The sequence below is a fragment of the Sorex fumeus genome, unplaced genomic scaffold (genome assembly GCF_029834395.1).
Source record: "Sorex fumeus unplaced genomic scaffold, SorFum_2.1 ptg000098l, whole genome shotgun sequence".
Classification (NCBI taxonomy): domain Eukaryota; kingdom Metazoa; phylum Chordata; class Mammalia; order Eulipotyphla; family Soricidae; genus Sorex; species Sorex fumeus.
Window position 1 is genome coordinate 3264240 of NW_026606155.1, and position 13154 is coordinate 3277393.

The 13154-nt window shown below is 56.0% G+C and overlaps 1 protein-coding gene across 1 annotated transcript in view; it reads right to left on the bottom strand.

The window, feature by feature from the left end:
* The window catches only part of RIN3 (Ras and Rab interactor 3), a 103065-nt gene extending 90163 nt beyond the window's left edge, over positions 1–12902 (bottom strand). Inside the window, 1 exon segment of the mRNA XM_056134446.1 lies at positions 12734–12902. Within this exon segment, the coding sequence (XP_055990421.1) occupies positions 12734–12777 (44 nt within the window). The 5' untranslated portion in view covers positions 12778–12902.
* Between the last annotated feature and the right edge of the window lie 252 nt (positions 12903–13154).

Genomic DNA, 13154 nt, shown 5'->3' on the forward strand with positions numbered 1-13154 from the left:
CAACCCTGCAGTGGGTGAATGGATTGAATGTGGGATTGTCCAAACTGGAAACAACCCAAAGGTGACACCGTGGGTGAATGAATCCACAGACAGGACACGGCCATGCAACGATACACATGTGGGACACCAGGAGAGAGAAACAGCCCGCCAAGATGACCACACACAGCCCTGGGACAGCAGAGGGAAGCGTGTGATCTCCAGGACCCAGGATGGGGAGGGGACTCCCCACCTGGGTTGGGTCTCGTCTGTGGCTGCCATGCCGTGGACAGTTGTCAAAACTGTGGAAATGAGCATTCAAACAGGTGCCTCTAACAGCATGGAAATTTTGAGCTCGTTTCAGGTCAAAATGTGGCTCCAAGATTCTCACTGCAAGATCAGCAGCACAGAGGTTACAGTGCTGCTTTGGCAGACGGCTCAATTGGGTTAGATTGCTGGAACCCTCTGTGGTCCCCAGAGCACCGTCATGAGTGATGTTCAAGCATCCCTGGGATCTGAAGGTTCTAAGCACAACTACTAACCCCCGGCACCTCCAAACGTGAGTTCCTTTGGAAAAAGGGGCCTCACAGAGGGCATGAGTTGTGGTGAGACCCTTCTGAGGGGGGCTGGCCTGGATCGTGTCGATGTGATGCCAGGGTCCATGGGCACAGAGAGGAAGGCGGGAAGAGATGCGGCCGCCGGATCGAAGCACAAGGTTTGGGAGCCAGAGAGACAAACCGGAATAACTCGCTGGAGGCTTTGGGGAAATCTACACCTCCCACTCATTATGGAAAGAATGTCTGGGATCCAGCCCTTGAAACAAGAGCCTCAGTGGGCATGAGACGGGCCCCTTTTCTTCCCTTCCCTTCCCTTCCCTTCCCTTCCCTTCCCTTCCCTTCCCTTCCCTTCCCTTCCCTTCCCATTCCTTCCCTTCCCTTCCCCTCCCCCATGGCTAGAAAACAGACACTCAGCCCTGCAAAGCTGCTGTGGTATTTCGGAAAAATAATCCAGTGCTATGTGCTACCTCTATAAAAACTTTCTTGGTGTGTTCATCAGGATTACGTTGGTCTGCAAATAGCAAAAAAAAAAAATTAAATAAAAATAAATCTAGAAAGAACTATGATTTCAATAAGACAGATCTGTACTCTCTCATAAGCACTGGGTCAGGACCAGGGATGGAGCTGTGTGGCAGAGCCCATGCTTTGCCTATGGGGGACCTGGGTTCGATCGCTGGCACTTCCCCCCCCTCCCCCCCAATAAATACATAAGTTGATTTATGGTGAGTTGCGGATTGGAGAGAAAGCCCAGGAGGTGAGGCATTTCCCTTACATGCTGCAGCTACTGCTGTGATGTGGGTGCGATCCCCAGTACTACACAGGGTCCTTCAAGCACTGCCAGGGGTAACACCTGAGCACAGAGCCAGAGAGACCGTTGAGTACTGCAGAAGGTGGCTCAAATATCTCCCCACCACCAACCCCGAAAGGTGGGGTGCAGGTGCCATCCCAACATGCCTGGGACTCTTCCTGTACTGTTGCTCTACCCTGGTAGCTTCCATTCTCAAGTTCAAGTTGACATCAGAATCCAAAATGACTGCTTCAGCTCCAGCCATCACACCTGCCATTCCAACCAAAAGGCTGGAGCAAAGGGAAAGACAGAAGAAGTGGGAGAGAGAGGAAGGGAGAGAGACTGGCCTCTTCTTTGAAAGGCTATATCGCATTTAGCCCTTATATTTCATCGCCCTGGACTTGATCGCATGGCCACGCTTAATTTCAAGGAAAGTGGGACGTGAACTGCTGAAGTTTACATCAAACCAGAACTCACAGCCAATCATCCTTGAAATCAAAACCTCCAGGTTGGCGACGGATCTCAAGAAAATAGACTCCCAAACTTACATCTTGTAAGTTTTCAGGGGTGGCACTGATGAGAGGACTTGGACAGGACCAGAACACGCCTCTCTGAATTCCAGCCGTGAAAATGTTCGCGAGATGATGAGGCCACTAAAGGTGGCAGACAGGTAGCATCTGTGGACTGCATGTAGTTGAGAAATGCAGATGGGAAATGACTCGTACCAAGGGACACAAATCAGCAGAAGAAAACTGCACAGAGATGAAAATGAAATCAGTATGTCCTCAGACTCAGCGCGCGTTCAAAGATAGGAAAGTGTCTGATGCTTTAAATGTGTGCTTTCAGGAATGTAAACGTTTCTAGGTATATAATTCTTAAAATTTTTGGAGCCCTGACAGTGCTCAGGGGCTACTCCTGACTCGGTGCTTGGGGGTCACTCCCTAAGGTGCTGGGGGGCCATGCAGTGCTAGTGCCGGGGATCAAATATGGGCCTCCCACACGCAAAACTTATTCTCAGTCCTTTAAGCTGTCTCTCTGGTGCCAATAAATATTTTTCGATCATCAGAAACTCTTGCACCCATATACATCCAGGTAGCCCTGTAGCACTGTCCTCCCACTGTTCATCAATTTGCTCAAGCAGGCACCAGTAACATCTCCATTCTGAGACTGGTTGTTTTTGGCATATCAAATACGCCAGGCTTTGCCGTGCGGGATACATACAGGTAACACACCCCAATTGGTCTCAGCCAAAACACCAGTCCTGTCAAGTGGATCATCACAGCTCCTCCTGGCACTCAGCACCTGGTAACATCCCAGTTCTCCCCACCCAGCCCCTCTCCAGGAGCCATAAACAGGACGTTTCCTCCCTGTGCCAGCCTTTGTGTCCACCCACCCCACAACTTGTCCTTTCCCATTTCCCACTCATCCTTTCTCCTCTCTGGGAGACCTTGCTCTCCAGTTTCAGCTATTCTCATCCTACTCATTCTTCAAGCTCAAGCCAGATGCCACCTTTACCTGGGAATCTCTCCTGCAATAACCGGTCTCAGAATGGAGATGTTACTGGTGCCCGCTTGAGCAAATCGATGAACAGTGGGAGGACAGTGCTACAGGGCTACCTGGATGTTTATGGGTGCAAGAGTTCTTGATGAGTATAATAGACCTTAGGCACCTTTAACTCTTTGTGCTTTTATTATTATTATTATTATTATTATTATTATTAAAACACCATAAGCAAACCTTACAAAGCTTTCATGTTTGAGTTTCAATCGTACAATGATCGAACACCCATCCCTCCACCAGTGCACATTTTCCACCACCAATGTCCCCAGTATCCCTCCCCCAATTCCATCCCTCCCCCTGCCTCTATGGCAGACAATTTCTCCCATACTCTCTCTCTATTTGGGGGCATTATGGTTTACAATACAGATACTGGGAGGCTAACACATGTGGGCATTTATCTACTTTTCAGCACACATCTCCCATCCTGAGCGATCCCTCCAACCATCATTGACTTAGTGATCCGTTCTCTATCCCAGCTGCCTTCTCCCCCAGCTCTTGAGGCAGGCTTCCAACTATGGAGTGATCTTCCTGGCCCTTGCCTCTACTGTCCTTGGGCATCAGTTTCATATTATGTTATTTTATATTCCACAAATGCAACTCTTCATGCTTAAAGCATATTCGTTTATTTCTCTTGCATTTCTAAATGTTCAACGAGTAGTTGGTAAATGGACAAATGGGCGGATGAATGGAGAGATGGAGAGATAGATGGGTATATACGGATAACTGAATGATAATTTGATGAATGAATTGGCATATGGGTAGATAGATGAATGGATGAGTTGACAGATGGATGCACATGTGGGTAGATAAAAAGGTAGGTGCATGGATGAATGTTGGATGGATGGATGGATGGATGGATGGATGGATGATGAATGGATGGATGGATGTTGTATGGACGATGGATGGGTGAATGGGTGAATATTTACTAAGTTGGCGAGGGTGGATGAGGAAACCATTCATTGAGAAAAGAATGCCTGGATATATTTTAGATGTATGCTCTGTCCAAAATGTCAAGGACAGAAAGAAGCCATTGTCTGTTCTCTGTAGAGAGCTAAGTCCCAGCTTTCAGCTGCAACAATTCCATAGAAATGTACATTCTCAGCCTCTGACATGGACTGAGATCAAGGAAAGGGGACAGGAGGTAGGGAAACGGCCTCTGGTGGATTCCTGCTCCACAGCTTGTTCCTTAGGCCAGAGACCTGGGGGTGGTGGGTTTCGGGGCCAAAGCCCTTTGCTTTGGTGGTCTCTGGTGACCCGGGAAAATCAGAGAGAGGGGGGATGCTATCCTCTCAGTCTGGAGTCATCTCCTCCCCCACCTTCCCCATCATGTCTCATTGGTCCTTACACCTCCTACTGCATCTGTCTAGGAGCTGGAGAATTGTTTATTGTCCAAAGTCTCATTTCTTGAGCCAGAAGGCAGCGCAAAGAGCTGGGGTGTGCATATTTCGCATGCAGGAGCCTCGGATTCCACTGGCTGTACCACATGGAAGTGACCCCCCGCACCACTGGAAGTGACCCTCCCCCCAAGCACCACCATCATGCCCAACCTCCGATGTGCGCACGCGCACACACACACACCACACACACACACACACACACACACACACACACACACACTAAAAACAGAAATGTCTCCTCTCTTAAGTGGAGAATGAAAAGTTTGGGGCTGTCATTATGACCAGGAGGAACACAGAGTCTTCAGAAGGGAAGGACAGACAGTTCCCCCAGGACATCCCCTGACCAAAGGGTCCCCAACTCCCCTCCCTCTCCTGGAGGCTCTGAACCCAGCTTGGGAGGGAGCCGGACCAAGGGCCCCGGGGCCGCAGGGGCGTTCCCTACCCCATAGGATGTGGCCTGAGGGAGCTGCGCGCCTCGTCACCCACTGACCACAGGGCTCGTGGGGCGGGTTCCTCTCCAACAGACTCGGTTTCCTTGCAGGCCTCTCGCCCTGCACATATGTACAGTTGGGGCTGGGGGGTGGGACGGGGCCCAGGGGCGCACCTGTCAGACAGCCCTTCCCGGCCCCACACAGGGGAGAGACGGGTCTCAGGCTGCACTAGTGGGTGGGGATGGCAGGGATAAGAGACTGGGAGGGCAGCGCCCATGACAGCAGCTTCCAGAATCTTCTCTGCAAGCCCACCCGGGGATGGACTCCTCCAGGCCTTGCTGCTGTGCCGGGGGGACACCCAGGCCATGGAAAGTTCACCTCTGCACCCCGCCTCAGCCCTTTCTTCCCCTTCATCCCACACCGTGAGGGGGGTTCTGCCTCTCTGTGGGATGCCCTGTACAGATGGGGTGAGGCTCCCCGGGGGCTCCCTGGGGGCTCCAGGCACCAGCCCACACGCTTGGGGCAGCTCCAGTGTGCCTGGCCCCCCCCTTCTCCCAGACCCTGTCCTGCGAGGCTCCCTGCCACCGGCTCTCCACAGTGGCCACCCCAGTGGCCCACAGACGCCCCCTTGCAGGCCCTGCCCACCTAGAGGCTGCTCGGCATCACCTTCCCAGCCTGTGGCTGGTCTGCCAGGAAGCCAGGGGACTCTCCCCTGAGGGGGCGCCCAGAACCCACATGCTACTTCCGAGGCGCATTTGAAAACAAGCCCCCCACCACGGCAGACACGGCTCCTTGGGCGAGGACCAGGCTCGATTCTCTGTGTCGGTGATTCCTCCCCACCCGCCTCCCCTCTACTTTCCTTCTTTTATTCTGGCTCTCTGTCCATACCCGATGGTTATGCTCCTGGCTCTGCGTTCAGGGGTCACTCCTGGGGGTGCTCAGGGGTCATGCTGGGTGCCCTTGGGGGTCCGGCCCTGAGCCAGCTGCCTACAAGCTGCACACACTGAACTGTCACTCCATTGACCATTGCTCTGGCCCCACAGTTTCTGTTTCTCAAGGAAGTCTTTGCCCCCGCCCCACCCCCACCTTCTAGACTGTTCCACAGGCAGCTCCTCCAGCCCCGGGAAGGCTTGGTCCTCTCCCATCATGCTTCAGTCTCCTGCTAGGGTCTTTGCTGCCTGGTGACCAGTAACTCAGGGACCCACTGAATGTCAGAGCAGGGACCTGAGGCCACTGTGATCATTTCTCAGAGGGGAAACTGAGGCTGGGAAAGAGGACGGAACTGGCATCCCAGTGTGCAGTCCCCAGTCAGCTGACAGTGGGACCCTGGTGCTCCCCTCCCTGAGGGTGACCTTCAGTGTGTGGGTGTTCCTCAGGCCTTCCCAGCCAGCAAGGGCAGATACAGTGGCACCCTCTGCTTGTCCAGTGAGGGTCAGGGCAGGGGTCGTCACACAGGTAAGTCCCAGGAGAGAACCAGAGCGGAACTGCATCGACTTGTGCCACAGCCTTTGTTTGCCACAAAGATACTAAACCTAACGAACACTGACAGTTGACCCGATGGTGTCATGCCAGAAAGGGGGCCAGACATGGCCACAGCCCTAATCTCAGAAGATACACAAACGCTCTGTTCAGGAAGACAGGTGGGAGCACGGACTGACACCACACACACACACACACACACACACACATAATACAGTCATCACAGACACACACACACATCACACATCATAACATACTCACCACAACAGACCCACACCAAAATGTACTCAGCACACACATTATAATATACTCATCACATGAACATCATGCACGTATCACACACATTGCACACATCACAATATCCTCATCACACACAACAGACACGTATCATGCACATGCCACACATATCACATGCTATATGCCACATATAATCACATGTCATACAGATATACACAACACACATCAGAATATGCTCATCGCATACACACCATACATGGATGATACACACAGCACACACAGTACACACATCTTATTCCATACATACATCATGCACACGACACGCATCGCACACACAGCACACAGTCCATGTTATGACACACCTCACACACATAACACACAGACCAAACACATCACTTACATAATTCATGTTACACACACATAAACACATCCCCCCCTCACCCTCTTTTCCTAATTTCTCGGTAAATCTCAGACCTGCGCTTTGTAACCCACTAACCCCAGAGCCTAATGTCCACTAGCCCAACCCACTCATGTCCATTCTCCTGCCTGGAGACACAGACTCAGTGCATCCAGAGCTCATTTCCCTTTCTCCCTGCCTCTCTCATGGTGAAATGGGGGGGGGGGGTGCAGAGGGGAAGGGGTTAACAGTGCCCCCAGGTCAACTCTGGGTGGCCAGTCACTGCTCTTGCTCTGGACTTGGGGAGAGGTCTGGTGGCCTTCAGAAGTTGCCCTGTGATGACCACCCTACCTTCTGTCTCTCCCCACCTCCCATCCCGAGACCACGCTCTCTGGGCTACCACACAAAAGCCCAGGGCTCTGGGGCTTCCAAACACCTTAAGGTGCCAATGGTGCTAGGTCGCTTCAGCCCATCTTCTGCCTCTCGCGGGAGTGAGAGGCAGCTGGGGCAGGGCAGGCTCTAAGCTCCGTTCCTTGCTCGGGCCTGTACAGTCAGGGCGGGAAGATGTGCTGCTCAAGAGGGCTGGCTTCCGGGAGTTGTTACGCAAGCAAGTAGCTCATGTAGAATGCAGAGAATGTGTGCAGAGACTCCCCACAGAGAATGTGCACAGAGAATCCCGACAAGGAGAACCCTGACAGAGAATGTACACAGAGAATCCCCACAGAGAATGTGCACAGGAACTCTCCACAGAAAATGTGCACTGAGACTCCCAACAGAGAGAATCCTGATAGAGAATGTATGCAGAGAATCCCCACAGAGAATGTATGAAGAGAATTCCCACAGAGAATGTGTGCTAAGAATCCTGACAGACAATATACACAGAGAATCACCACAGAGAATGTGCAAAGAGAATCTTCATAGAGAATGCACGCAGAGAATCTCCACAGAGAATGTACGCAGAGAATCCCCACAGACAATGTACACAGAGAATTCCCACAGAGAATGTACACAGAGAATCCCCAATGACAATGTACACAGAGAATCCCCACAGAGAATGTGCACAGAGAATCCTAACAATGTACTCAGAGAATCCCCACAGAGAATGTGCACAGAGAATCCTCACAGAGAATGTGCACAGAGAATTCCCACAGAGAATGTACACAGAGAATCCCCACAGACAATGTACACAGAGAATCCCCACAGAGAATGTGCACAGAGAATCCTCACAGAGAATGTGTGCAGAGAATCCTCACAGAGAATGTACACGGAGAATCCCCATAGACAATGTACACAGAGAATCCCCACAGAGAATGTGCACAGAGAATCCTCACAGAGAATGTACGCAGAGAACCCCCACAGAGAATGCACGCAGAGAATCTCCACAGAGAATGTGTGCAGAGAATCCCCACAGACTTTGTGTGGACCATGTGCAGAGAATCCTGACAGAAGAACCATGAGTGATGGCATGGACGGGGTTCTGGAAGAACTGGGCGAGGGGCCAGGCACTCAGGACGCCTGTGGAATGGTTCGGGGTACTGTGGTGGGGTCCCTTACAGATCTCCTCCCTGAGAGCCTGGCACTGGGGTTGGGGGGCATGGGAGCCCTGCTCTGCCCCGGGTCCGAGGAGCCCCAGCAGCTGCCAGGCGTGGCGGTGGCGGGAAACAACCGTTCAGAACAATCATGGAAGTTGTGATTTTCATCTTGAGCTCCAACTTCCAAGCAACACCCACATTTCAGACACCCCTAAAGCACAGGACCAACAGTGGGCTCAGAGAAAGAATCAGATCCGTGGAAAATTCTAGAATCAGAGCAGCATTCACCATCTCGGCAGACCTCCCTCCAAACAAGACTCTGGGCCCCTTACCTGCCTCTAAAGGTGACTTGCCAACTGGTGTGTGTGTGTGTGTGTGTGTGTGTGTGTGTGTGTGTAGGTGGTGGGAGGGACAGGAAGTCTGGGCTTTTTATGGGTCACTTCCCCCCTACGGGGGTGCCTTCTGACCCCATCTGGGGGACACACATGACCCAAATTGCTAGAGGCAACTACACCCCAAGGAAGGGCGCCTGAGAAGTCCCTTTAATTCTATTCCCTGGGAGGCCAGAACATGCCCCCTCCAAGCCACACTCACATGCCCCAGGGGGACCCCCTGGCTCCCCAGTTCTGCCTCCTCCTCCTCCACCTTTGCTCCAGCCCTTCTCCCCTCCCAACCCCTCCATCCCCCAGTTCTGCTCATCTGTCGACCAACTCTGGAGAGAAGCACACTGTGACGGAATGGGATGCGCTGGTGGTGGCCTGTCACCTCTCTGCTCTAGCCCCATGGCTGGGACGGGGTGACAGCCGACTCGGGAAGGTCAAGCAGGCTCAGGGTGGCCGGATGGGGCAGCAGGGGGGTGGAGTGACCTCCTCCGACCCTCACTTCCTGCCTGTTCCCTCAGCGGCGGGGGCACTGGTGGGGCCGGCAGCTGTGGAGACCATCTGCTGGGGTCACTACAAGGGCGGAGGAACTGGACAGAGGGCGGAAGCGCGCCTGCTTGTCCATGCCCGCCTGCAGCGACGCTTGCAAAAGCAGGTGGACAGAACGTGCAGGCCATGACCCTCAATAGATTCCTCTTCCGGGGCAGGGAGATACCCCTGAATCGCCAAGCTCCTGGGGACCATCAAACCCAGCACCCAGGAAGGTTCCGTGGGGCGTGAAGGGAGAGCAAAGTGCACCCGTGGTGACTGCATGTCACTCAGCACCACCAGGTCCCCGAGCACTGCCAGGAGTGCCCCAGCCAGGGTGTGGTGGCCCAGGCCTCCCCGCTCCCGCAGCGTAAGGAAGGTTATAGGGGCTTTCTCGGCAATTGGCTTCAAACTGGAGCCTCTTAGGGGCTGGAGAGTTGGGGCAGCGGGTAAGGCTTCCCTTGCGCACGACCGACCCAGATTCGATTCCCAGCATCCCATATGGTCCCTGAGCCCCACCGGAGTGATCCCTGAGCACAGAGCCAGGAGTAAGTCCTGAACACAGGGGGTAAGCCCCCCCAAACAAACAACAACAATAAGTATGTCAACATGCTTCTGCCCCAAGAGAATGCAGGTCCCCACCTGCATTCCCCACTGTAGGTACTCCAATACGTATACCCCATACCCCAACGTATACGTATACGTATACTGCATACCCCAACCGGTAGAAGCAGGGCTGCAGAAAGCTAGGTGGGAACAGGAGCAGGAGCTCGGGAGAGGACCAGGGTCCCAGCCCTGGGTGGCCGAGGGGAAGGGCGCAGGTAGGGGGCCCCAGGTGACTGTTGGGTGTACCCCAGAACAGGGACGAGGGGGCAGGAGAGGCGCATTGAGAACCACCGAGAACCACCTTCCAGTCAGAAGAACAGGTGGGACAGACAGGGTAGAAGGTGGGCGGGGGCAGACGGTGACACCAGCCAGGATCTGCTGGGTGGCAGTGCTGAGCTCTCCATCACTGGAGATAACCAAGAACTCCAAGGAATGTGCTCAAAGGGATTCTGTGTCAGCAGTGCAGGGTTAGAGGAGATACTATTTAGAAACACTTCCCACCCCAAAGAACCTTCCAGATAAGGTGAGGCTGTTTCACAAGGCCCAATCTCCACCTGCTAGTTAGGCTGTGCCAGGAACTGTTGCAGGTGGGCGTGAGCGGGCGCACTCGCCCTGCGTTCTCTGTGGCCATCTACTTAAATATTAACTTGGCCAATCCTCATGGCACCTCTGTGAGGGAGGTGTGACGCCAGGGACACTTACAGGCCTCAACAGACACCGGCCACCAGCTATGCACCAGCAAAAGGCGACGGGAGTAAAATTGGCAACTACTGGGCACATCAGGACAATGTGCTAAGACACTGTCTAGGTAAATTGTGTTTGATCGGCAAGCAATTGCAAAGAACAGTTACTATTACTTAGCTCGCTTCCTCCCTCCCTCCCTTCCTTCCTTTCTTCTCTTCCCTCCCTCCCTTCCTCCCTTCTTTCCTTCCCTCCCTCCCTCCCTCCCTTCCTTCCTTCTTCCTTCTTTCCTTCCTTTCTTCCCTTCCTTCCCTCCCACCTCCCTTCCTCCCTCCCTTCCTTTCTTTCCTTTCCTTCCTTCCTCTTTCTTTCTTTCTTTCTTTCTTTCTTTCTTTCTTTTTTTCTTTCTCTCCTTCTTCCCTTCCCTCCCTCCTTTCCTCCCTTCTTTCCTTCCTTCCCTCTCTTCCCCCTCCCTCCCTTCCTTCCTTCCTTCCTTCCTTCCTTTCTACCCCTCTCTCCCTCCCTCCCTTCCTTCCTCCCTCCCTCCCTTCCTTCCTTCCTTCTTCCTTCTTTCCTTCCTTTCTTCTTTCCCTCCCTCCCTCCCTCCCTTCCTTTCTTTCCTTTCCTTCCTTCCTCTCTTTCTTTCTCTTTCTTTCTTTACTTCTTTCCTTCCCTCTTTATTTCTCTCTTTCCTTATGTGTGTGGGGGGGGGAGCAGGGAAGCTACTCCTGATTCAGTGCTCGGGAACTGCTCCCAGCAGCTCTCAAGGGGCCATGCCAGGGATGCATCCCAGGACTCCTGTATGGCGCCCAGCCAGTGGAGCAAACCCTCCCACCCCTTTTCACTTTATTTTCTACGTAACTGAGGCCTGCAGAGTTTCAATAAGGGGCTGGAAGGAACAGAAAGGAGAGGGAAGTAAGGCAGCTGGGTCACTCTGGGGTGGGGGGTGGGCAGCTGGGGAGGTCAGGGTCCCAGCACCCCACCTGTCTTGCAATACTGAGTATGGAGATCCTGGGAGGTTCCCCTAACGGAATCCCCAGTTCCTCCCCCACCCCCACAGCACCCCCCCCCCCCCAAGACATTTGTCTCTCCCAGAGAAAAGCCTCCGGGCAGAGTTTCCTGGCTGGGACAGGCCTAGGGGAGGGGAGAGGAAGGAGGTTGGGAAGAGGCTTTGGGACCATGGGCCCACCCGTCGGGGCCAGTGTCCCTTCCCGAGTCCCTTCCTGCCCCCGCTGCTCAGATCGGCCCAACTCCGCTGTCCAGGGGACCCTGAGACCCAGGAGCTGCGACCAGCCCAGTCTGCCTGTCCCACAGACAGACCCGGGACTTTTAAACCAGAAAGCCGGCGACTGGCCGCCCCAGCCGCGCCCACCAGCCTTAGCACCTCAGCACCCGGAAAGTTCCAGCAGGCGTCCCCAGGAACGCGCAGTCAGTCCCCCAGCCCGGCTCCCCTGGCGCGGGGGAGGGCCCTGGGGAGCCAAACACAGCCCAGATCTTGGTCCAGCGCCCAGGGCTGTTTAGGTGGGGGCTGCGGGGGACGACGGTGGGGGGGCTGCAACTAGACCCGGGGGACCCTTCTCCAAAGCCGGTCCTCTGGGGCTTCCCTGCAGCCACTCCGCGCGCTGCCCGGCCCCGCCGGTCCCACAGTGGCTCACACGCACGCAGCCCGCTGCGCCCTGGCCGCGGCCCAAACACGGTCTTGGCAAAGCCGGGTCCGAAGACCGCAGTCCCGGGACGGGGAGAGGCGCGGGGGAGGGGGATCTCGGAGTGGGGGAGCGGGGGAGCGGGGGAGGGGTCCTCCCGGGCTCCCGCAGTTTCAGGGACTCGGGTCCTGCCCGGCGCTCCGGGGGCGCGGACCCACCGGCGCCCCAATTGCTAAGTCCAGCGGCGCCCGGAGGACTTTGCAGGGGGGCCGCGTCCACCCGGCCGGACCCTCGGTCCCGCACCGGCGGGTCTCCCCCCGCGCCAGCCCCTCGACGACCCCCCGCTGCCTCCCTTCCTTCCCAGCGGGCGCCGTCCGAGCTCGGACGCCGCGTTCACTCGGCGCGTCCAGTGGTGGCCGGAGCCGCCCCCGTGGGGCACCGAGCCCGGGTCCGGCCACCCCGAGACCCCGCTGCACCCCCCGCCTGCCGGAGAGAAGCGGGGCGCCCCGAGAGAGAAAAGGGGGCGCTCGCCCCGGACTCACCCCGCGGGGTCCCCGCGCGCGGGCGCGCCGGCCCGTCGGATCATGCCGCTGCGGGGGGGCTCAGGCTCCCGGCGGCGCGGCCCGCGGGGTCCCCGGCGCCCGCATCCCCTGGCGCTGGCCCTCGGCAAGGGCCCGGGCGGGCGCCGAGCTGGGGCCGCCGCTGCCGCCGCCGCCGCCGCCGCGCCGGGCTCGTCCCTCCACTTCCTGTATCGCGGCCAGCGGGGCTTTCAGGAAGGGGCCGGCCTTGGTGGTCAACGGGTCGGTCCACTGCCGCCGGCCGGCCGCCCGCCGCGCCGAGCCCCGGGGGGCGCACGCACGCCCAGGCCGCGGTGCCCCCCCGTGCAGTCCCCGCGGGCCCCCAGGGCCGGGCTCCGGCCGTGGGGTGCGGGGCGCCCCGGGACTGCCGCGCCACGGCCCCTCG